Source organism: Pseudorasbora parva, chromosome 14, assembly GCF_024679245.1.
Source record: "Pseudorasbora parva isolate DD20220531a chromosome 14, ASM2467924v1, whole genome shotgun sequence".
Classification (NCBI taxonomy): domain Eukaryota; kingdom Metazoa; phylum Chordata; class Actinopteri; order Cypriniformes; family Gobionidae; genus Pseudorasbora; species Pseudorasbora parva.
In genome coordinates this window covers 35,775,992-35,799,427 of record NC_090185.1, presented here as the reverse complement: position 1 = coordinate 35,799,427, position 23,436 = coordinate 35,775,992, and the positions used below count along the sequence as shown (strand labels likewise).

Sequence of the window (23,436 nt, the reverse complement as noted above, 5' to 3'; positions counted from 1 at the left end):
AGCCGCTCGTCCAAATCGCCTGGACGATCGGTTTCTCTCCGGCCATAACCCCCCGGCTCTTGGGAGCCTTCCATTCCTCCCCGATCTCCACGAGCAGATCGCGGGGGCATGGAGAACCCCGTTCTCGGCTCGCTTATTCCGCCATCAGCGGGCGAATTTCGCTGATGTGGAGGGAGTGGCCGAGGCGGGGTACGTGTCGATGCCGCCGGTTGATGAGACATTTGCGAACTATCTCGCATCGGGCCGGGCATCGACATTGAGAACTCCCACCCTGCCGTCTAAGCCGTTGAGAACGACCTCACGGTTAAACGGCAGGGCGTACACGTCAGCAGGTCAGGCGGCGGCGGCGCTGCACACCATGGCGGTGTTGCAGGCTTACCAAGCCGACCTGCTGAGGGACCTCGATCAGGGGGAACGCCAGGGTGGCCTACCCCCTGAGGCGATGGCTGAGCTCCGCCGCACCACGGATTTAGCTCTCCGGGCCACCAAGCAAACAGCAGTCGCCATCGGACGGTCGATGGCGGCTATGGTGGCCACGGAGAGACATCTGTGGCTGAACCTTGCGGACATCGGGGGGAAAGAGAGGTCCTTTCTCCTCGATGCCCCGGTTTCGCCCTCTGAGCTCTTCGGCACCTCCGTCGAGGCGGTGGTGGGAAGGTTTAGAGAGGCGAAGGCGCGCTCAGCGGCTTTTAAAACCTGCATCCCACTGAGGTCCGGGGCCGCGCCCAGGCAGGCGGGTGTCCCTGGTACGTCACGGTCTGAGGACCGGAGACAAGACCAACGAGCGAGCGTGGCCTCTCGGGCGCCCCCTCCATGGCGGAGTAGGGCGCAAAAGAGGCGGGACACCCGGAACTGGAGGAAGGGTGCCGGTGCCGAAGACCGGAACCAGCGTAGGCGGGGGGAAACTCCGCCTACGAGGGCGAAGCGGAGGTAGTAGGTGAGCCCTTCCTTCCACCCTTTTCCTTGGCGCTTGACATCAGGCCGGGCGGGGCCAATGATGAGCGGACGTGAGACTCTGACGGCCCGTCTGGTCTGGTGAGCAGGCGCCCCCGTCAGGTTTGGGGTGCTTTCGTTTATGAGCTTATAGAGAAGTTATCATAAGCACTAGAAGCGGAAAAGTGGCGTTTTCCTTGTGTGAAAGGAGTCGTCTGAGTAAACTCGACCGCTTCCCTGAGTGGGCATGAGGAGGAAGATTCAGCGTTGGACGCCTCATCGGGAAACAACCCTCGGGGTCGGCGCAATGGATACTGTGAGTATATGCCTGTGCACGGATGTCATCACGCGCCGGTGGACAGCGGGTAAGCCTTAGTATGAGGGACGTTTTATGTTCTTAAAATGCTGTGTGCTCCCCGCCGAGGGTGTGTTGTACGGTGTCCCCGTTTGGTGGCCGGAACGACTTATTTAAGGAAGCCGTGAGACGGCTGGTGAGAGCTAGCCTCGCTAGTGGAGAGTAGCCGTCACGTTAAGCCAGTAAAGTAAACATGTTACTTGGTGTGTTCTCTCAGTGCGTTGAGAGCGGTTACCGCTCATTTTCGCGGAAATATGTTTCAAGAGGGAAACTAAGCGAGTGTGGGTGTCCCTAGCGGTTCGGCTAAAAGCTCCGGGCCACCGGAGGGCAAGTGTTGTAGCATTAACCCCTGCGGACGTAAGTAAGCGCGAGGGTGAGTAGGCTAACACACGAACGAAGATATGTGTACCCAACCCTCGAGATATGGGCTTGGGACGTTAAGTTGCTATGGTGGCAGCCTTAGCAGAGACTGGTATACAGGCAGATAGCTTAGGCTGTGTTTTTACAGGATGATAAAAACCCCTATTCAGCCCCCTCTCATGTGAGAGTCGCCTGGCCAGGGCCCGCCCCCGGGTCTGCGCTCGGGGGTGCGGTAATACAGATGGGAAAAGGTGAGAGCATTATAGTTTTGCAACCTAGCCTGTAAGGCGGTAAGTAAGGTTTGTGGGTCACCTGGGCCAAATACTTTTACCCCATCCAAGGGATGTGGGACTGTGGTAACCATTATTCGCATATTGCAATAATTTGCCCTGTGTTTTTTTGCTCCATCTTTCGTAGGGCTCGGGGTGAGCGACACGCACAACCTGTGTGCCTCTTGAGGGCCCAGCGTTGGATGCTCCCCTGGGAAGCCAAGCATCACCATGGCGACGCCTTGGAGGAAACTGCGGGTTGCTGGAAATAGCAGCGGTCTCCCCGGGGCTGGTGTGGTAAGGAATGAACTCCCCTTACTTAAAGGGGTTGTAAGAGCAATGTGTTGAGTACACCGCTCTGGCGATGCAATTAGGTAACTGTGTTGTAGGTTCTGCCGGAGGACTGGGCTTCGCAGGGAGGACCCCGTGAGCCTCCGAATGAAGCCAGCTGTGAGCTGTGAGCAGCCAGCCCGGACAGTCCAGGCAGTAGTCTCTGAACAGGAGGCCTCGACGGGCCTTCTAGTTGGAGTGACGACATCGGGGCCCGTGTGCGGGATGGTAAAAAAAAAAAAAAAAAAATCTCCCTTTTGTTGTCACAAACAGTATTGTCTCGTCAACAGGCTTCGTCAGCCAAGCAGACAGCCATGGTTAGCCCGACATGGAGCGGCCAGCATTCATCCGACCTGCCAGCGAGTATTCATCGCTGGCATGGCTACAAGCCCAGTTAGTAGGCCTCCCTAGGCCTCCCTGAGGGCCTGCTGGGGTGCAGCAGGCCTTGCCGGGCCTCCCTTGAGAGGGTATTCCCGTGCTTCAGGTGCGAGACGGCAGGTAGTAGGCCTCACCAGGCCTCCCTGAGGGCCTGCTGTGGTAACAGTAAGCCTCGTCTGGCTTCCCCCAAGGGGTCGTTCCTGGGCTTCAGTCACTGGATGATAGGTAGTAGGCCTCGCGGGGCCTCCCTGAGGGCCTGCTGGGATGCAGCAGGCCTCATCTGGCTTCCCCTGAGGGGGTACTCCAGGGAACCAGCGCTGGATAACAGCTCCCGGGCTCCAGTCACCAGATGGCAGGTAGCAGGCCTCACCAGGCCTCCCGGAGGGCCTGCTGGGTTGCAGCAGGCCTCATCGGGCTTCCCCTGAGGGGGTGGCCCAGGGCCTCGGCCTCTGGGTGACAGGGGTTAGGCCTCGCTAGGCCTCCCCGGAAGGTGAGCAGGGAGCATGGTTGCTAGCCGGGGCGGTTAGCATGATCTGCTATCAGGTAGCAGGCCTCACCAGGCCGCCCTGAGGTCGTTCCCCGGCCGAAGTGCCGGCTACGAGTAGCCTGGCAGGTAGTAGGCCCTGCGTGGCCTCCCTGGGGGAACGAGTTCCTTGGAAGGAGACACAGAACTGGAACTCAAGCTGACAGCTAGTGGTTCCTGCCGTCAGGCTTCGGTCCTAGCCGGCAGCACCTGATGGCAGGTGCATACTCTAGCACGACGAGTTTACACTGCTGCTATGCGGTCCTTACAGGACAGGGACCTGCATAGGTTGCCTACAGCATGGTACCTACCAGGCAGGCTTAAGAGCTCCCCTCTTAGGAGGGTTGTCTGTGAGCTTACGGCCGCCTGGGCCTGGTCAGTTGGTCGTAGGCCCCTCGGGGCCTCCCTGTGAGATCAGCCTGTAGGCCTTCTCAGGCCTCCTGAGCACCCCTGTAATGTATGTGCTCGGTAGATCCTAGGATTGAGCAGCTGACTCCCCTCGCTAGCAAGGGTGGGAAAGCATTACGCTGAGCGCTGTTCTCCAGGATAGCCCGTCTCTGAGTTCCGGCCTGAGGCGGACACTGCCAGTTCGCAGTCCCTCAGCTTGATGCCTCTCCAGAGGCGAGTTTCCAGAGGCTCTGTTGTTAACAGACTGGGCTGGCAGACGGAAGCGTCCCGCATAGTGACGCCAGGTCTAGCCTCCCTGGTGGCATTCGGTGAAGTTCTTCCCGAATAGTGACTGGCTGGGGCGCCCTCGGGTCCCCTAGCCACATTCCCTTAAAGGAACCTCTTCTGTCGAACAGGTGGTTCCAGGCCTTTGAGCGGCCGGGGTAGGGTACATGAAGGTGCCCCAAGGCCACAGCTCGGGCTATGACCGTAGGGAATGCTGTCACTGACAGCCTAATGTGACCAGAGGGGGAGTGGTTCAGGCATTTCAGTTGAATTTGCTTGTCCTGACAGTGGTCACTGCCAGTAGGCATGCACTCCCCTCGGCATGGCGGCGTGGGTATATCGTTCCCCATAGCGTCAGCTGACGCAGCTCGAGTTCCCTTTCGAAAGGGAACGTCCCTGGTTACGACTGTAACCTTAGTTCCCTGAGAACAGGGAACGAGACGCTGCGTCACTTTTGCCATGCCTCGGGGCCTGCCTGCAAACAGTCCCTTCAGACGAATTGAATGCGGTTGTGTTTGCAAGGCGCCCTTTTATACTTCCTGGTCGCACGTCTATGACGTCAGAGGCTGTCGCCGGTCAGTAGGACTGATGTGATTGGATAAACGTTTCAGACACCGGTCACGCTGGAGGCGTTCCCCATAGCGTCAGCTGACGCAGCGTCTCGTTCCCTGTTCTCAGGGAACTAAGGTTACAGTCGTAACCAGGGACGTTCTCACAGCTGGTTTGGTGCGCTGTTTTAGAGCGCTGAAAGGCCGTTTTCACGGCTGGTAAGAGATCGCCTTCTATGAGAAAGAGAGGAAAGAGAAAGACAGGCTGCACGAATTCCCTGTCTGTGTCGCCGCGACTATCCCCTGTGTGCTTCAGCACCCCAGAGAGCATTTTCCCTAAAAGAGCTACACAGGTAGGACTTGCATCTTTTTAAAGATGACAATCTACCTGTGTGTTTCTGGTTGCGGTTGTTCCCTGTCCTCACTGACGGCCACGAGCACTGTTTCACATGTCTGGGCTGCATGCTGAGACTACGTTCGTGGGTGGTTCATGTTTTCAAATGGGAACATGACCACGTCAGCACGCCGGTCGCGACTCTTCTTTCTCCGGGAAGCTTGAGTCCCCTTTGTTGTTGGCCAGCCGCGGCTCGTGTGTAAAAGCACCGCCGCGGGTCTGCTCGACACTCTGGGAGACCGTGGAGATCAGCGAGAGCTGCCGCCGGGGGAAACCCGGACGGACCTCTCGCTTCTCTGCGTGTCGTGTGCCGTCGAGCGGCTAAGCTGCAGCGCGCGTTGTCACGGCAACCCAGCGCTCGCTCGCCGCTCTATGTGCGCTGTCCCCGGGCCGATTTCCCGTTGTAGCACCCTCCCTGGTGGACACAGGAGAGGTCTACTTTGGTGTAATGGCTGGGGTGACCGGAGGTGGGTGGGGCTTCTTCGGGGATCCAACCCCCTGGGGCCCCTCCCCCTCTAGCGCACTGCAAGCTGTGCAGCTTGTTCAGCATTTACGACCGAGTCCCGAGATGGGCGTGGACACGCGGCACTTACCGGGTGAGCATCACTCCGTCCTGCCGCAAAACCTTCAGCCCGTGGTCAGATACCGGGTTCCTTCGGGCCGGAGTGCCTTTGGAACAGGTATCCAGGCATGCTGTGGTCCTCACGGATGCCTCATCCAGGGGCTGGGGTGCCACGTACAACGGGCATGCAGTGTCAGGGGTTGGGATGGGCCCGCACCTGCATTGGCATATCAATTGCCTCGAGTTGCTAGCAGTACATTGTGCGCTGAGCCGCCTCAAAGGCCGGTTACGGGGCAAAGATGTACTGGTCCGTACGGGCAACACTGCGACCATTGCGTACATCAACCGTCAAGGTAGTCTACACTCCCGTCGCATGTCGCAACTCGCCCGCCATCTCCTCCTCTGGAGTCAGAAGTGTCTGAGGTCGCTTCGGGCCATTCATGTCCCTGGTGTGCGCAACCAGGCAGCCGACGAGCTGTCACGAGCTGCGCTTCCGGGAGAATGGCGGCTCCACCCCCAGGTGGTCCAGCTGATCTGGGTTCAGTTCGGGATGGCACAGGTTGACCTGTCTGCCTCCCCAGAAACGTCCCACTGCCAGTGGTTTTATTCGCTGACCGAAGGCACACTCGGCACGGATGCACTGGCGCACAGCTGGCCCCAGGGCCTGCGCAAAGACGCGTTTCCCCCAGTGAGCCTACTTCCACAGATATTGTGCAAGGTCAGGGAGGACGAGGAGCAGGTCCTGTTGGTGGCCCCGTATTGGCCCCACCGGACTTGGTTCCCAGAACTCATGCTCCTCGCGACAGCCCCTCCTTGGCCGATTCTTCTGAGGGAGGATCTTCTAACTCAGAGACGGGGCACCCTCTGGCACCCTCTGGAAACTTCATGTCTGGTCCCTGGACGGGACGCGGAGGTTCTAGGTGATTTACCCCAAGAGGGAGTTAACACCATCACTTCGGCTAGAGCACCGTCTACGAGACAGGCCTATGCCTTGAAGTGGAACCTGTTCGTCGATTGGAGTTCTTCCTGCCGAGAAGACCCCCGAAGATGTTCGATCGTGTCAGTGCTTTCCTTCCTGCAGCAAGGGTTGGAGCGTAGGCTGTCGCCCTCCACCATCAATTTGTGTTGCTGCTATTTCTGCCATGTAGAGGTAAGTCGGTGGGGAAGCACGACCTGGTCGTCAGGTTCCTTAGGGGGGCGAGATGGATAAATCCTCCTCGACCTCCCTCCATACCCTCTTGGGATCTTGCTCTGGTGCTCCGAGCACTTCAGAATGCCCCATGTGAGCCCTTGCAGTCAGCAGAGCTTAAGATTCTGTCCATGAAGACTTTACTGTTGGCTGCATTGGCCTCCATCAAGAGGGTAGGGGACCTGCAGGCATTTTCGGTCGACGATTCGTGTTTGGGCCGGGTGACGCCCAAGTGGTACTGAGACCCCGGCCTGGCTATGTGCCCAAGGTTCCCACCACTCCCTTCAGGCACTAGGTGGTGAACCTGCAAGCGCTGCCCCTGGAGGAGGCAGACCCAGCCCTAGCTTTGCTCTGTCCCATCCACTCAGGTACATGGACAGAACTCAAGCTTCAGGACCTCAGTTCAGCTCTTGGTCTGTCACGGAGGCCAGCAGAAGGGAAAGGCTGTCTCCAAGCAGAGGATGGCCCACTGGTTAGTGGATGCCATCACCTTGGCTTACCAAGTACAAGGTGTGCCCTGTCCACTCAAGGTGCGAGCACACTCTACTAGATGTGGTGCATCCCCCTGGGCGCTGACACATGGCGCCTCAATGTCAGACATCTGTAGAGCTGCGGGCTGGGCGACACCCAACACGTTCGTTAGGTTCTATAGCTTACATGTGGAGCCGGTTTCCTCCTGTGTTCTCACCTCAAACAGGTAGAAGCACTGAGAGGCCCGACTCCTGTCGGCTTGCTGCGCCTCGGCGCTTACATTCTCCAGAAGCAAACTCTGTGAGTCCTCCACCGCCCTCGGTGCCAGGCGTGGCGGAGCGTCTGGCATCAGGCCTCCTACCGCTGAATCCTTGAGAACCGGTATTGGCTTGGGCCATGTGAGTGACCCTGCTGGGATCCCACATATTGTTCCATGGTTGCTCCTCTCGGAAGCCCGTGTCTTTCCCTTGGGAGAGCCCTCCTTTTTAGGGATGGGGCCCCCTCACGGCGGCGGGCTACGGCTCAGCTCTGTGTACACTTAACTCCCCTTGGTATGATGTGGTTCCGCAGCGGCCCCCCATTAGGGCACGCTTCCCAGTGTTATCCAATAGTCACTGAGCGGGTCATGCAGAACAGCAGTGATGGACTTCTCTGTGGCACTGGAAGGGGGCACAGGCCATGGCGCTTTGGTAGGGATTCCTATTCGTCGGTACTTCGACGTGGCGTCGAGAGTGACCGACTGAATGGGAACGTCTCGGTTACGTATGTAACCCTCGTTCCCTGAAGGAGGGAACGGAGACGCCACGTCCCGTCGCCATGTCCTCTGTACCCTGCTGGGGTGCCAATTCACCTACTCGGCTCCTCAGCAAAAGACTAATTTGATGCAAGCACCTGTACCTCATTTATACCCGCTCTGCGTGGCATGGGCAGCTGGTGCAATCATTGCATGCCAATGTGCATTGGCTCGTTTAGTTACACTCGAAGTAGATTGGCTCTCGCTAGCGAGATTCCTATTCGTCGGTACTCCGACGTGGCGTCTCCGTTCCCTCCTTCAGGGAACGAGGGTTACATACGTAACCCAGACGTTCTCTAAATAAGAGGGAGTCCTGAACCATCTTGAGTTTTTCTTATCTTATTTAAGATGAAATATCACGTCTGAACAAAACTGAGATGTTAGATAAATTTACGAATGGCTGCATGCAGGTAACACTCACAGTGGGTTAGGAGGAATTTTAGGGTTTGTTTCAGAGCTGCCCACTGTTAGGATCATGCTACTCGCTAACTTACAGGAAGGACCTGGACAGAAGGCTTTCCAGAGTTGGCGTTGAGGGCGGCTCTAGACCTACAGCTACTAAAATGCCTGTCAGCGCTCTGAGTTCCCTCGATTCACTACAATAAGAGTTACAGGCCATTTACTCAGGATACATCTACAAACCAAACAGCAACGTCATACTGAAAGAATCAAGCAGTCAAAACACATTAGATAATCATTTCCAATTTGTGTACTCTGAAATGTGTAATCAGGATAGAAATATGATTGTGAACACGCACACATACATGTTTTTGCGGGCTGATTTCTCCACATCCTCTTTGCTGTCCACGTCTGCTGCTGTCAGGAGAACAATGTGATTTCCATCCTGACAGAGAACCTTCAGTCCGATGAAGAGCTGGATCCTCAGAGCACACACCTCCATCGTGAAGGGTGGACAGGCCTGATGGAACAACATTTAGATATTGACAGTCAGACAACTAGTGAATATGATTGGTTTCTGGCCATGCAAAACTCACAGCCTTGATTCTAGGGTCTGGTTGAGTGATTCTAAACTTAAGTTGCTTTTCCACTGTCGGTTCTAAGAACGGTAAGGAACTATTACAGTTATACTTCAATTTGAGCTTGGTTCGACACAATTACAAACTGTTCTCAGTTGCTTATAACCGTGCTGGTATAATGTGTGCAATTGTCTTTTGCAATGACTGACCCATTTTTATTACATTCCAAAGAGCACCATAATCAGTCACAGAGTGGAAAATTAAACCATTTCCGTATTGGCTGGACCCGATTGGCACAGAATGGAATACTTATGCAATGAGAACAGTTTGCCTGATGCTGGAAAAATGGCTTTAGTGTCTTACTTTGGACCTGGGCTCAAAAAGGCCCAATTCTAAGGCCCAATTCTATTGCAGGGGAAATACAGTCATTTCAATGGGAACATTGCAATTGGGAATTGTATGTAAGTACTAAATATTTCCCCACGCAGATTCAGTATTTGGATTTAAAGCATTTGAAATTTCGATAATGTGACACACTGTTATGGGACATTTTTAACCATTCTGTCACATTGTCACATTTAATGGCATTTGAAACTCTTGACTTAAAGTAATGGCACACAAGCCACATGATCTATCATTCAAGTTCATAGCACAAACAGTGCAAAACTTCCACTGAGGGTTTTTAAAAGTAGCACTGAGTTTGAAGACTGAGAATTAAGGAAATGTTGGAGAAAAAGGAAAATTACAAAATCTCATGGTGACTTGCTTTACCTTCATCGTGGTGTCGATGTATGGATCATCGACCCGGGCCACTACCGCACTGCACCTGACGGTGAAACACTGGAGAGCATTCCTACAGTAAACACAAAAACAAGCAATTCACTTTTTTACTTCTCTGTTTTATGTAAAAAATCAGCATGAAATTTGAAAGTCACATTATTTACCATTTAAGCAAAGCATGTCTCTTCTCTTGGTGGATTGTGTTGGTCATTATGGATAAAAAAATATGAATTCTAAACAAGTATGATGATGTGCATTTATAATAAACACCGCAATATTTCTTTATGCAATAAGACATCAATTTTGAATTTATGGTGACTTGGATTTATGATTTGCCTTCCTCCAAACAACAGTTGAAAAAATTAACCAAGTACATGTTTGTACTGACTATGTACTGTGTCACAGCACTCATAGATTATAATTAATAAACAATTAATTAGTTTATGATAGTTCATATGTCAGGAAGTACCGCATGTGTACTGTGGACAGCAAGAATTTGTCCGTCCTACCTGGTAATGACGTAGAGGAACTGGTCACTAAGCACAGCCTGGTGGGACTTTTCTGGGTACTGGTAGGTGGACACAAGCTCCACGTCGTTCTTAACGCTGTACATGTAGCCGGTGTTTGGCAAGGAGAAGAAAACAAACATACAAGTAGGTTCCCCACCTTTGGAGATAGAGGCTTCTTCCTGTTTACCTGTTCAGACGGTAGGAGTAGGCCATTCAGTTCAAAAGAGAGGGATGTGTGTGAGTGAATGTAGTGTGGACTTACCAGTAAACATGGGGTGGAGCTGTAGGGAATGTAAGTGTGTCTCCTCAACACTGCAACCTTGGAAGAAATCAGGCGCAAACCTCCTAGACAGGGCAAACTAGAGAGGTGACATCTGACAAACAAACATATCACATTCAGAAAGCAGCTTATTTTCTTAAAGGGGGGGTGAAACACTCAGTTTCAGTCAGTGTCATTTCAATCTTGAGTACCTATAGAGTAGCATTGCATCCTGCATATCTCCGAAAAGGCTTTATTTTTTTTATAATTATATAAGAAAGATGCGCTGTTCCGAGTCTTTCCGAAAAAAGCCGAGCGGGTGGGGGCGTATCGTGTGGGCGGAGATAAATAATGACGAGTGCGCGCCGCTGTTATTGTGTTGAGTGCGTCGTAAAGCTGTGTCATCCCTAACAGCGGGAAAAAACTTTATTCAAAATAAAAAAATGGCTTTTAATCAGATACAGCCATACATCTATGATCCGGAATCAGACCCAGAGGCTGAAGTTGAACAGGAGCAGCAGCAAAAACGACTAGAGCAGGACATCTCTATGTGGTACAAGTTATACACTAACTATATAATATGCTTAGCGACTTGTGTTATTTACATATTTATACTTGAATTATATCGTCGTATTTTTTGTCTTTGAAGGTGTACATGTGGGAAGTGCAGTTGTGCACGTGTGTGTGTGTGTGTGTGTGTGTGTGTGTGTGTGTGTGTGTGTGTGTGTGTGTGTGTGTGTGTGTGTGTGTGTGTGTGTGTGTGTGTGTGTGTGTGTGTGTGTGTGTGTGTGTGAGTGTTTACGCGTGGTTTGTGTAGACAATTGTAGTAAGCGGGCTGGTTTTGCACGGCAGGCTAGTGTTTACATAGAAAGACATGGAATAGTAGCGCATTTGAATGAAGAAGCGCGCTTATTTAGTTCAACATATTTCCCCACTCTTTGTGTATTGTTGTTTGGAGTGCTTTTACAATACACAAACATAAAGTTACACATATAGTGGCCAGCTAAACAAATGTACACGCACTACACATCACATGCTCCATTGATCAATTAACTATACGTGATCATGTTTGGGCTACTTGATGGGCATAGGCAAAAACACAAACATTTGAAGCAGTCTTACTCACCGCCTGCGGTTCTAACGTTGGGACCTTTATCGTTGGGACTGCTCCATCCTTCAGCATTAGGCGATCGGAAAATCCGGCGTCGAACTGGGCCTTGTTTATGAAACAGTCGGCACCGAAATGCAGTGAACAGACATAAACCTTTGCGCAACTCAGTAGCTGATCCGGAAAAGCAAATTACATCTACTGTTGCCTTAACGCGGGGGTTTTTGGCGATCTGTACAGGACTGTCTTGGTCTGGCAACCAAAAACGCACTTTTTTGGTGACATTGTTAATTTCTTGAAGTCACATCACCTGTGCAGCGCAGCCTACGAGCCAGCGCTTTGATGGGCGTAGCCTGTTGCTTTCGCACTCTCCTTCTCTCTCTCATGCTCTTCCGGTAGAATTGTCCGTACGGCCCATACAAGGAAATTCCGAACTATTAACGTCAAGTGGACCCATGATCGAAAAAAACTTGCCGAAACTTATGACTAACCGGAAGTAGTATTTTTGACAAAGAAATACTCCCATCAAACGTCCACCTTAACTTTTGAAACTTTGTCCATGTTTAGTATGGGATTCCAAGTCTTTAACAGTGTAAAAAGATCAGTATGCATGAAACAGCATTTCACCCCCCCTTTAAGCTCTTCATTATACCTGAATAAGATGTAAACCACACTCATGTCTCCTCGACTCTCTTCCTCCATACCAGTCCACTCCAGAACTAAAGAGAGGCCGCACTCCTGGGCTTCGTTACCCAACATCTCCTGATGCTTTGGGAACAGAAAGAAGTCCTCTTGCTCATGCAGGGGACTGAATCCATCCTTTTTCATCTCTAAAAGAAAAACAATAATTGAAATGTGAGGAAATTACACATGTAAGCACAATGGCCCTCATTTATCAAAAGTGCGTACACCAAATTTCCAGCGTACACCTTGCGTACACCCAAACCCACGGTGACTTTGAGATTTATCAATATGGACGTTGGCGTACGGCACGCTCAAATCCTACGCCAGCTCAGGAGGTGGTGTACGCACGTTTGAGTTAGTGGGAAAATGCGCAGAAAAGCAATTCCTAACACTACAAAACGCACTGACAAGATATGCTATATGGCCCACTGTTAAAAACCACAAAAACAACATTCATAGTTTATTTTTGTGCAACATGAACGTCAATGTTTAATTTTTGTGACTTTACCAAAGCGTTTGATTTGTAGGCATATGTATTCCTCCAGTCGCGAGCCTGTGCGCTTTATCTGACGTTTCAGGCCCGCCTGGCCCGGCAGCTGCGCACGGACTGGGACTAAAATAATTCAGACTGACAAAATAATAAAAATGACCTTCTTCTTTTAAATAATAATAAAATCAATAAAAACGACATTCTTCTTCTAAATAACAAGCGTCATTAAGAATAATAATCATAATAATAAAAAGAAGAATCTTACAAATTGTCAAGTAATTATTAATGTGAATGAATCTTACTCCACATCACATCATCATCACTATTGTACACCCCAATACATGTGCCGTGATACGAAATTAAATGCTAATTTTTTCAAAACGTGCTGTAAAATAATGCAGTGATGGTAATTTATCATCCAAACAGCTTTAAACTGCTGGAGTGCGCTTCTCAACCTCCACACTATTAACAGTACTCGTTATTTGTGTCCATATTTTGTTTTTGTAGGTGCCTTTAATTCCACTCTTTAAACTCCCAAATAAAACAATTTCGTTTTTTTTTCCACTTCCCTGGTGATCTCGATGGGCGCGCGTCTCAATCATCTCAATATCGCAGTGATCAGGGAGTCAGCCCATTGACTTATGTCCTAATCAGTGCCCTGACTAGTGGACTAGTGAGATGATTGAGCGCGCCCGATCTCCACGTCGGAGAAGTTTCGCTTCTTTGCCGTCTTCTGTTTGTCCATGGCGTAAAATGAGGGCGTGGGGGAGGCGGAGACTTGAATATATAGGGGCGTGTTATTCTAATGACGATCGTTTTCAGCCGCCGCATTTATCAAGGGCAAGTATTGCGTACACCTGGATTGCAGGGGTACGCACAGCTTCATAAATCAGGCGGTGAGAGGAGTGTAAGCATAATCTTACGCCAACATATACACCAGTTTCTACGCAAGATTGATAAATGAGGGCCAATAAGCCTAAGTAGATCGTAGAGATCAGTGGTTTCCATGGTCTGTAAATTGTTGGTTTATCTCAAAATTTTAATCCTGCATTTACTCACGTTTTCACTCGTCATGCAAGCATTTGTACGTCTGTGTTTACTATAGTATGTGCGTTGTACATCTGTTCATCATATAAAGCCATCGTGTCTCATTAGAAGACTTGGATTTGATTACTCGTTTTAAGTTACCTTTATAAAAATGTTTGGATCTTTTAAGTTTTAGAATTATGGACTTTAAATGGAGGGACAGAAATCTCTTAGGTTTCCTATCTTCCTATCCTAATTTGTGTTTGTAAGTTTAAAACTACATGAGGGTGATTAAATAATGATAGAATTTACATTTCTGTATGAATTATATCTGTATCAATTGTAAGCTGGGCCTTGGATAAAACTAACTCTATATCGCAAATCATATTGTTTACATCAGTGATACATATCGTCACATTTTTATGTCATGGTATCTTGTGATATTGTTGCATTCCTAAAGAGGAGAGTCGGCTGATCATACTAGCACCGATAATATTTGCCTGTGAGCAGCCTGTTAATAATACCTGCATCTTCATCTAAGCCGGTTTCAGTCATGATATCATCTGGTAGCAGTGAGTGTTGCTCTGCAGCCTGGCTGCTCTTCTGGTGCTGGGTGAGCTTCACCACCAGGACCTCCAGCTCAGTTTGAAGGGCTACGTATCCAGCACAGAAGGCCACCTGAGATGGGCTCCAGCCCTGGATGTGCAGAATGAGAACTCTCTCAAAGTCCAGCACAGAAAGTTGTTCGCTCAGCATCTGTCGCTTCAGACTAAAGATCACCAAACTCTTGGCACAGCCCACTAGAAGATCACCTAGTAAGTAACAGAGGACTCAGTTACATGCATCTCAGGTAAATGTGTGTAGTGAACTGTAAACCGGTAGGTCAACTCCCAATGCATGTATGCTGAATTGAGTTCTCTTTCACGTCATCTTAAGCTTGAACAGAGATATTCACACAAAATTATAAAAATGCCATATCAGAGAGTATCCTTGTAAATATAAACTGTTAAGTCTTAACGTCTTAAACTCCAAGACAATTTTTGGGGGATTTCCGCCTGGATTTGGCCCCAAATTGAAAAGCTTCCCATACACACATACAGTGGTCTAAATTCAAAATGTTGGTGTCATTTTACAGGAAACCCTTTGAAATTACATAAAACACTGCTAAAAGTCAAAAACATGTAAGTATATGTTGTCTAAGCTGTAATAACCCCCAATTGCTTTTAGCAGTGTTTTATGTAACTTTAAAGGGTTTCCTGTAAAATGACAGCAACATTTTGAACCAAGACACCTCTAAGCTTTCAAATGGTTCAAATTTTCAAATTCGAATTTTTATGTTTGTTCTACTATATTTATTTGTGCAACTGCTCATAATTTGATTATTTGTTCTTATTTTATTACTGACAGTTTACTTTTAAAATTTTAAGCGTTAAAGGGATAGTTTACCCAAAAATTTAAACCCTCCCATAATTTATTCACCCTCAAGCCGGCCTCGGTAACTTTCTTCTTTCAGCTTACAATCAGAGTTATATTTAAAAAATATCTGGCTCTTCCAAACTTTATAATAGGAATATACATTTTTTAACTATAATCAATGGCTTCCGGTAACAGCCGTACGAGTCAAATTCCGACCTCTGACCTGACACATGGGCTAGGATGTAGGAGTAGCGTAAGCTCAGGTGAGAGTCAATGCCTTTCGCAGTTCAAACAACAAACACCTTACTCAACCTCCTCCCACATTTCTCTTTTAAAAATCTTCTTTTAGACTCTAATTTGTGACCGGTGTTTTATTTTGCTCTATCATCTGCATTTCTGCGTTTTCAACTTTTTTGTTGTGGGACAGTGAAAATTAAGCAAAATCCTTAGCTTTGAGCCCTGTAAAACTTGCTTGAATATCTAACCATACAATTGTTTTCCATTTTCCAAGGTTCCATTTTTATTTAAATATTTTTTTAATATAACTTGATTTTATAGATCGCTTATACTCTTCTTTATTATGTACAACAATTGACCAAGGTGAACATATTTTGGCAGGTTATGAACTCAGACAGTTGAATAAAACTTTTCATCAACAGCGGTCACAGTTTCTAGGTGGCAAGTACAATCCTCCGTAAGCAAGACCATCCCATTTAACAACACTCGGTCCGACCTTCACAGCCTTCGAATTAATTAGCCTCTGAATTGGGACACAACTTGAGAGTCTATAAGCAGCCTTCTGGCTTGACCAATGGTGTGATTTTTGGGGATATCCTATTTGTCTGAACTTGCAAGAACAAGCAAGCAAGACTCCACCTAGAAAAACCTAGAATCATCATAGAAACCATTCAAACATCGTAAGGACCACACAACAGCAGTCTTACACCACTCTGAAAACAGCAGCAGGGGTGCATCCATTGGCTCTTTAGTTAAGTATTTAGTGCCAAGTAGTGGCGACTCATCAGGGCATACCCAATATTTTAAGGAGGAAAATCGGAGATTAAGTTTTTAATGTTAATAAAATTCTTAGTTATTTATTACATGTATGTGTATTGTATGTGAATGTGTATTTAACCATTGTAACATCATAAAATACCACTGAAGTCGGAACCATCGCTGCTCTTTCCCGTGAACATGTCGAATCTGACGCTTGTAAAAACGTGCAAAAGTGAGCTGATTCTGTTTGTTTTCCATGTAAGCGGTCTCACCGGTAAGACTGCAGCATGCCATACACAGCGGTGGCTCAAACAGAGGGATTTCAATGATCTCCATTTGCTCTTTGGGAGCTCCGCGGAAGGACGAGCCCCGCAGGAAGTGACCCAACAGACGCACCCCAACACGAGTCTTCTCGACAGCCTGATACCTCCAGTTAGTATAGGCCCTGAGATAAATGGCATTGTTCTTCTCCTCTATAGTGACTAGATAATCCCCTAAGAACAAAAAAAGCCAAACACAAGTATAAAAAAGACAAATACATGATCACACACTTACTGTAGAAAAGAGTACTATAAAGAACCACATGTCTGTACCATTGTAATCACACTTTTCATGGCAAGTTTTTAATATTGTAATGTGGTGGTTTTTGGACATGTTATTCCAATGGTATTATTTTAAATTAACACAAATTGCAACTGTACCATACCACTTAAGTGCACTTAAAGAGAGCACACTTCCTTGACTTTAAAATTCTTAACAGATTTTAGTACACCTAAAAATGCACTTTGTTATCGTCACAGTAAAAGTTTTACTTGAAATCATTTTTTAAGTATCATTTGTACTATGTTAAAAAAGTACACTTATTCTCGACTAACATACTAAAGCACAAAGTACTTGTTTATAAGTTATAACTAGTTTCTTATTTGATATTTTCAAATCATGGAAGTGTGTAATTACAAAATATATTTAAATACATGGCATACAACTTTCAATACAAAGGACATTAAAGTAGGGTAGAGAGGGAGAAAATGCATCAATACTAGGCATGGTAAAAACATGGTACTCACTGTAAATCAAGAAAACCAGATTTAAACAATAAGACTAACAGTGTTGAGCTGTATAACAATGATTTGTTTTCTGTCGATGAATTATCCAAACAGTTGCTCACCTGTCTAATAAAACACACAATATATTAAAGCGTATTCAGTCTTTCCATGGTTTCTACGAAATCGAGTGTAACACGGGTATGATGTCATTGATAGGCAACGCACAGACACGGTCTGGTTAAAATAGCTTATTTCTCTGGATTTAAACATTATTGGAAACATTTGGGATAATGTAAGTACACAAGTCAACAAAATATATAACACTGTTCTAGTGGATTTTGGGTATTTGAATCAAAAAATCTTACGTATTGTGCCTTACAACCTGCAGAAACATTGACAAGGTTTCTGCAGGTTGTATGAAGGTCAATTAAAGACCTTTTTAAGAGCAATTAAAGAAAATACAAGGAATAAACTGAAGAAATCATAACACATCAATATGTTCTCTAAATGTAAATGTATAAGCACACAATGAGTTTTATTAGTGACACTTTATATATAGATTTTACTTTATAAATATCTGCCAATGGGTTAATAAAATTAACCTTATTCAAATATACAGTCCCTGACAAAAGTCTTGTCGCTTATGTATTTTCTAGAAATACCTGATATTAACCTGACTTTTAATTAATTAATTGGTGTTAGAAATAGCTCATATGAAAAGCTAAAACCCTCCCAAATGATGTTTAATGCACTGAAATAAATAATTTTCACAGAAAAAAATATTTATCATTTAATCAAGACAGAAAGGTCAAATTTTGGCAAGACAAAAGTTTTGTCGCCTATACAGAAATGGAACACATTTACTGCAAATACAAAAATATGTCAGCAAATTAAGTTGTGGTGCTGTGAGATCCAAATTTAATATCTTGTACGACTTCCATGAGCTTGAAGGACTGCATCCATGCAGTTTGGCAAAGATTCATACAATTTATTGATGAAGTCATCAGGAATAGCTAAGAAAGCAGTCTTGCATGCCTCCCAGAGTTCATCAATATTCTTTGGTTTCATCTTCCATGCGTCCTCTTTCATCCTACCCCACATATGCTCAATGATGTTCATGTCTGGTGACTGGGCTGGCCAATCCTGGAGCATCTTGATCTTCTTCGCCTTGAGGAACTTTGATGTGGAGATGGAAGTATGCGATGGAGCACCGTCCTGCTGCAGAATTTGGCCTCTTTTATGATTGGGAATAAGAGGTAGCTAAGATTTCTTGGTATTTTAGACTATTGATGTTGCCTTCCACCCTGCAGATCTCTCGCACACCCCCATACTGGATGTAACCCCAGACCATGATTTTTCTGCCACCAAACTTCACTGTTTTCTGAGTGAATCTCGGATCCATTCTGGCTCCAGTAGGTCTCCTGCAATATTTGCGGCGACTGTGGTGTAATTCAACAGAAGATTCATCTGAAAAATCCACCTTCTGCCACTTTTCCAGCGTCCATCCTTTTAGCAGGCTGTGGGCCTTGGCAAATGCCACACGGTTTTTCAATTGTCTTTTGTTTAGTGCTGGCTTCTGGGCACTGATTCGACCATGGAGGCCATTTCGAGACAGAATCCGACAAACTGTTCTGGTTGACACAGGGACTTCAGGTGACCAGGTCTCGTGGAGCTCTGCTGCAGTGGAAAATGGGCTGGCCTTGGATTTTCGAGCCAACAAACGGTCCTCTCGAGCAGTTGTCTTGCAGGGTCTGCCTGACCTGGGCTTGTCAAAAACGTCTCCAGTCTCTTCAAATCTTTTTTTTTATCCTCTGTACTTGACGCTGAGACACATTGAAGGTGTCTGCCACATCAGCAGTGGATCTGGTCTTCAGCCTCTTGATAATCAAAACTTTAGTCTCAGGGTGAATCTTAGGCATGTTTGCAGAGGTCTGGTTGCAGTTGATGTGAAGGTCTAGTGTACTGGGGTTCTTTTTATACACACTTGAGACCTAATTGATCCATTATTAGTCACAGGTGAAGCTCATATGACAAGGTGACAACACTTATGTCTTTGCAAAAATTGACTCAATGGGCTTTACCAAGCTGTGAATATTAGAATACTTTTTGAAAGTTTAGTTTTTCACTGAAACATTATCACAAAAGCTGGTGGGATTAAAATGAGCCATTTCTTGTAAAAATATCTTGATTAGAAATATATTTCAGCGGCACTTTAGGTCAATTTGTACACAAGCGACAAGACTTTTGTCAGGGACTGTAAGTAATGTTCATACTCAATGACAGATATTTGTTAATAAACTCAATTGATTTTGTAAAATTACAAAAAAGACTTAATTTCTTCATTATGCATCCTAAGTAAATGTGTCTTGATTTAAGGATGTTTTGTCCATTTGTACTGGAAAAAAAATCTGAGGAAGAACATATATATATTATTTTTTTTACATTTTTATATTACATTTACATACATCATTTTTTTCTGTTATTGACTGCTTTAAAGGTTAAATAAAAAATGTTTCTGATTTCTGACCCTCCATTGACAGTCTACGCAACTTCCACTTTGACGCTTCAGAAAGTTCATAAAGAGATATATGAACCAAATCCATATGGATCAAGCAGTTTATCTAAAATTTTCTGAAGACACTTGATCGCTTTATATGATGATCGAATATTTCTTACGGGTTTGAAACAACATTGGGGTGAGTAAATGATGACAGAATTGTAATTTTTGGGTGAAATATCCCTTTAAGTGTTATGTCCTATGTTTTGATTTATTCATCGAAAATCTGACAAATTCTGTGACATTCTGTATTATACAGTAAATCAAATTTTTATGAATGGATTCTGCAATTCTGTCCACGTTTTCTGCATCTCAAAAGTTATACGAAATGCCATGATATTGAATTTAAGACTTTTTGATCCAGTTTAAGATATTTTTAAGGCCTTAAATTGTGGAAGGTAAAATTACAACCTTTTTAAAGATATTTACAAGACCCTTGCAGTATGCTCTTTTATGTCAAGTTAAACTTTATTTATATAGCGCTTTTACAATGCCGATTGTTTCAAAGCAGCTTCACAGTGTTAAACAGGACAATATTACAACAAAATTTGATTCGGTTGTACAGTCGTTTTGGAGAAAACGTTGATGTTATCAGCTTATTTTAATTTATGATAGCGCGGATCAGTATTATAGTTTATACAATTAATTAAGACCTAATAAATTAACTTTATTTTTATATTTAGTTGAATAACTTAAATCCGAATTTTACGTTCCCCAACTGAGTAAGCCGACAGTGGCAGGGATATTAAAGTATATTATTTCTGTGATTAGTACTCTTCAGAAGTATGCAAGTGTACTTCATGGTAATTTTAAGACATTACAAACCACACAGTCATCTTATATTCCAGCTGCTGTATTGCTGCCAGTGACTGACCCACAGTGCTGTGGCGGATGCTGAGCACGGAGCCCATGCTGCTGAAGCGGCAGATGAGCGGACATCCCTCCCGCTGCAGGCTGAACGCCTCGATCTTACATCCGCCGCCGCTCACCACGAACAACGCCCCGCCGCCGCAGCACACCAGCCCGGGCTCCTGCTCCGCAGCAACGATCTGCTGAGACGCGAACGGGTGGCAGTTATAGACGTGAACCATTTCTGCAGCGCGGACTGTAGTCTACATGTCTGAGAATCACGGAAGACTTTTGTAAACATTGAATAAGTGACAGAGTAACAATTCGCATAACACAGGAATTTTAAGTGGGCGCGGTTTAGCTGCCCGGACACTGTCTCTCATTGGTCCGATTCGATGGGATTAAATAACGATTGTACTATTTTAACTAATTTTAACTATTTTCAATTAATTCGACATTTGTGTTTCTCTGCTTCATTATTTAGGTAAGAATAAATTGTTTACACCAGTGTTGAACCAGCATATAGACAACAGCGTGGTCATGGAAAATCTATTACTTTTCTCAGCGCTGGTTAGGCTTAACCAATCATAGTCGTTTGAATGTAGCATCATATACTTTTTTTTAATATAGAAAATAATGGTGCGGATATTAATGTGTGTGTCTGAAACCAGTAACTAAAATTAAAAGATTTGAAAAAGTATATGCGGTTACTTTCAAATGTTTTACACGGGACAAAAATAATAATACAAATATTTGATGCGGCCTAATGAAGGCCTCCGTTTCCTGAGCCGGTGACCGCCCCCTAAAGGAAAAACTGATATGGCATGACCTTAACATTGTACATTCTCCGCACAATGCTGCACGTCTTTAATAATCTTATCAATCACATGCCTCACTGTCTTGTGACGATCAGCACAAAATCATTAACGCCGTCAGTTCACTTGCCCGCAGAAAATCTGTTTGTGTTTTGATTTATTTAGCCTAGTTAAAACAAACTGTTGGGAGAAAACTGGTGTGTGGATCTGTTAATAATTGTAAAATATTGGCTACTGACTTCCTGAATAGTTTTTTTTGGCTATATATATATATATATATATATATATATATATATATATATATATATATATATATATATATATATATATATATATATATATATATATATATATATATATATATATATATATAATAAACATATAATATAAATATATAATAAACGCAATATAATGGCGTGAGGTTTATTATTTTACTGATTAGGCATTAGACGGTGAACAGAAACCGGGGACATTTCCTCCTTTTTAAGTGGCCACAATATCGTTGAAAACTCAATAATTAAAAACAGGAACAGTAGCCTATAGTTTTTATTTTTATTTTATTTTTTTATTTTATCATTATTATTATTGTTGTGGGTTCCTTAAATAACTATAATTATATATTTATATAATTATGATATAATCGTATATATTTATATACTATTATATATTCGTATATATTTATATAATTACGTATAAATAATGATAATAATAATGATAATAATATAGCCAATAATTATATATTATTATTAACATTAGCCTAATAATTTTATGATTTAGTTTGATGATTAGGATTTTTTTTTCTTTCTTTTTTTCGACTACATCGAGCAAAACAAATAAACAAATATTTCATAATTGTATTTCATATTTTCATTTTCAAAGCTGTTACAGAAATTACTAAAACAAAATTTAACTTCAAATTTTTGGTTATCTTTTTCTTCAAAATGACCATCCTTATTTGGGCTGTTTATTTTGCATTTTAGTCTTATTTTAAAGGTGCCCTAGAATTATTTGAAACAATATGTTAAATTGTTCGCTGATATCTACATTTGGCTTATTTAAGGGCAAAAATTGTCCGGATACAGTTTAACAGGTCCATTTACATAAATTATCCCTAGGATGTTAATTAATGCTCTGTTTTTGCCTTATTTGGAAGGGAAGAATAATTAATGTTGAGCTCTGCTCTGATTGGCTTATTTCAGCAGCTCACCGCTCAGAGCAGTTCAGCTGTTCAGCGAAGCGGCTCGTGAGTCCTGACAGAGCACAGGCCGACTGAAAACACTTTAAGCAGAACATCTCAAAGGGAGATTGCTAAAATACAGCTTGTTTATTGGTATTTTCAGATCATCCGTGCACGAGAGAGAGCTCGCGTTCGTGCGGTTGCCAGATTTGTGTAATTTAAATCCCTCAAACAGAATCTGGCAACCATATGCACGCAAGCTCTCTCTCGTGTGCGGATGAACAAGTAAAAACACCAATAAACAAGTAAGCTGCATTTTTGCAATCTTCATTTGAAATGTTCTGCTTAAAGTGTCATTCAGTCTACATTTTAGACTTTTTCGTCAACGATATTGCATTATATAACATTAGTCACAATGTAGAATAAACGTTACACAGTGACTGTGATGTAGCCTAATCTGAAATACAAATAGGCAAAAACAACATAGGAAACACCATACTTCAGTTCTCAAAAATATAAATCTATAACTTGTATTTTTTCAAATGAATAGCCTTGTCAAATAATCTTTGTATTTAGGGCACTTTTTGCGTTTCTTTGCCTCTTCATGACAGATCGCTTCCTGGACTCCTCAGTTGTAAGTCGCTTTGGATACAAGCATCTGCTAAATGCATAAATGTAAATGTCTGCTAAATGCATAAATGTAAATGTCTGCTAAATGCATAAATGCAATGTTTACATTAAAAACGAAAGAAAAGTATGAAATAAAAAAAACATCCTGTGTGGCATTTAATTGCCCCTCTCCACGCAATTAAGGTTGCATTCATTGCTATATTAACATGTAAGGCTTCCATTCTGTTTTCATTCCAAATTATCACTGGACAGTAGAAAAGTGAAAATATTTATTTAAAGTGAAAGTAATGTGAATACCGCCACTGTCTGAACTCTCCCCATCTCCATCTCTCCTCGCACC

General features: G+C 44.9%; 1 protein-coding gene across 2 annotated transcripts in view; it reads right to left on the bottom strand.

Annotated features, from left to right (window-relative positions):
- The window catches only part of hps3 (HPS3 biogenesis of lysosomal organelles complex 2 subunit 1), a 61,172-nt gene extending 40,345 nt beyond the window's left edge, over positions 1-20,827 (bottom strand). The window contains exons 1-9 of one of the 2 annotated variants that reach the window (XM_067416312.1): positions 20,500-20,827; positions 16,295-16,516; positions 14,135-14,422; positions 12,063-12,240; positions 10,306-10,388; positions 10,044-10,230; positions 9,526-9,607; positions 8,542-8,696; positions 8,272-8,373 (exon numbers count right to left, since the gene is read on the bottom strand). In XM_067416312.1, the coding sequence (XP_067272413.1) occupies positions 8,272-8,373; positions 8,542-8,696; positions 9,526-9,607; positions 10,044-10,230; positions 10,306-10,388; positions 12,063-12,240; positions 14,135-14,422; positions 16,295-16,516; positions 20,500-20,716 (1,514 nt within the window). In that variant the 5' untranslated portion in view covers positions 20,717-20,827. The remainder of the gene's footprint in view (positions 1-8,271; positions 8,374-8,541; positions 8,697-9,525; positions 9,608-10,043; positions 10,231-10,305; positions 10,389-12,062; positions 12,241-14,134; positions 14,423-16,294; positions 16,517-20,499) is intronic. The other variant, XM_067416313.1, reaches the window with a different exon arrangement.
- Between the last annotated feature and the right edge of the window lie 2,609 nt (positions 20,828-23,436).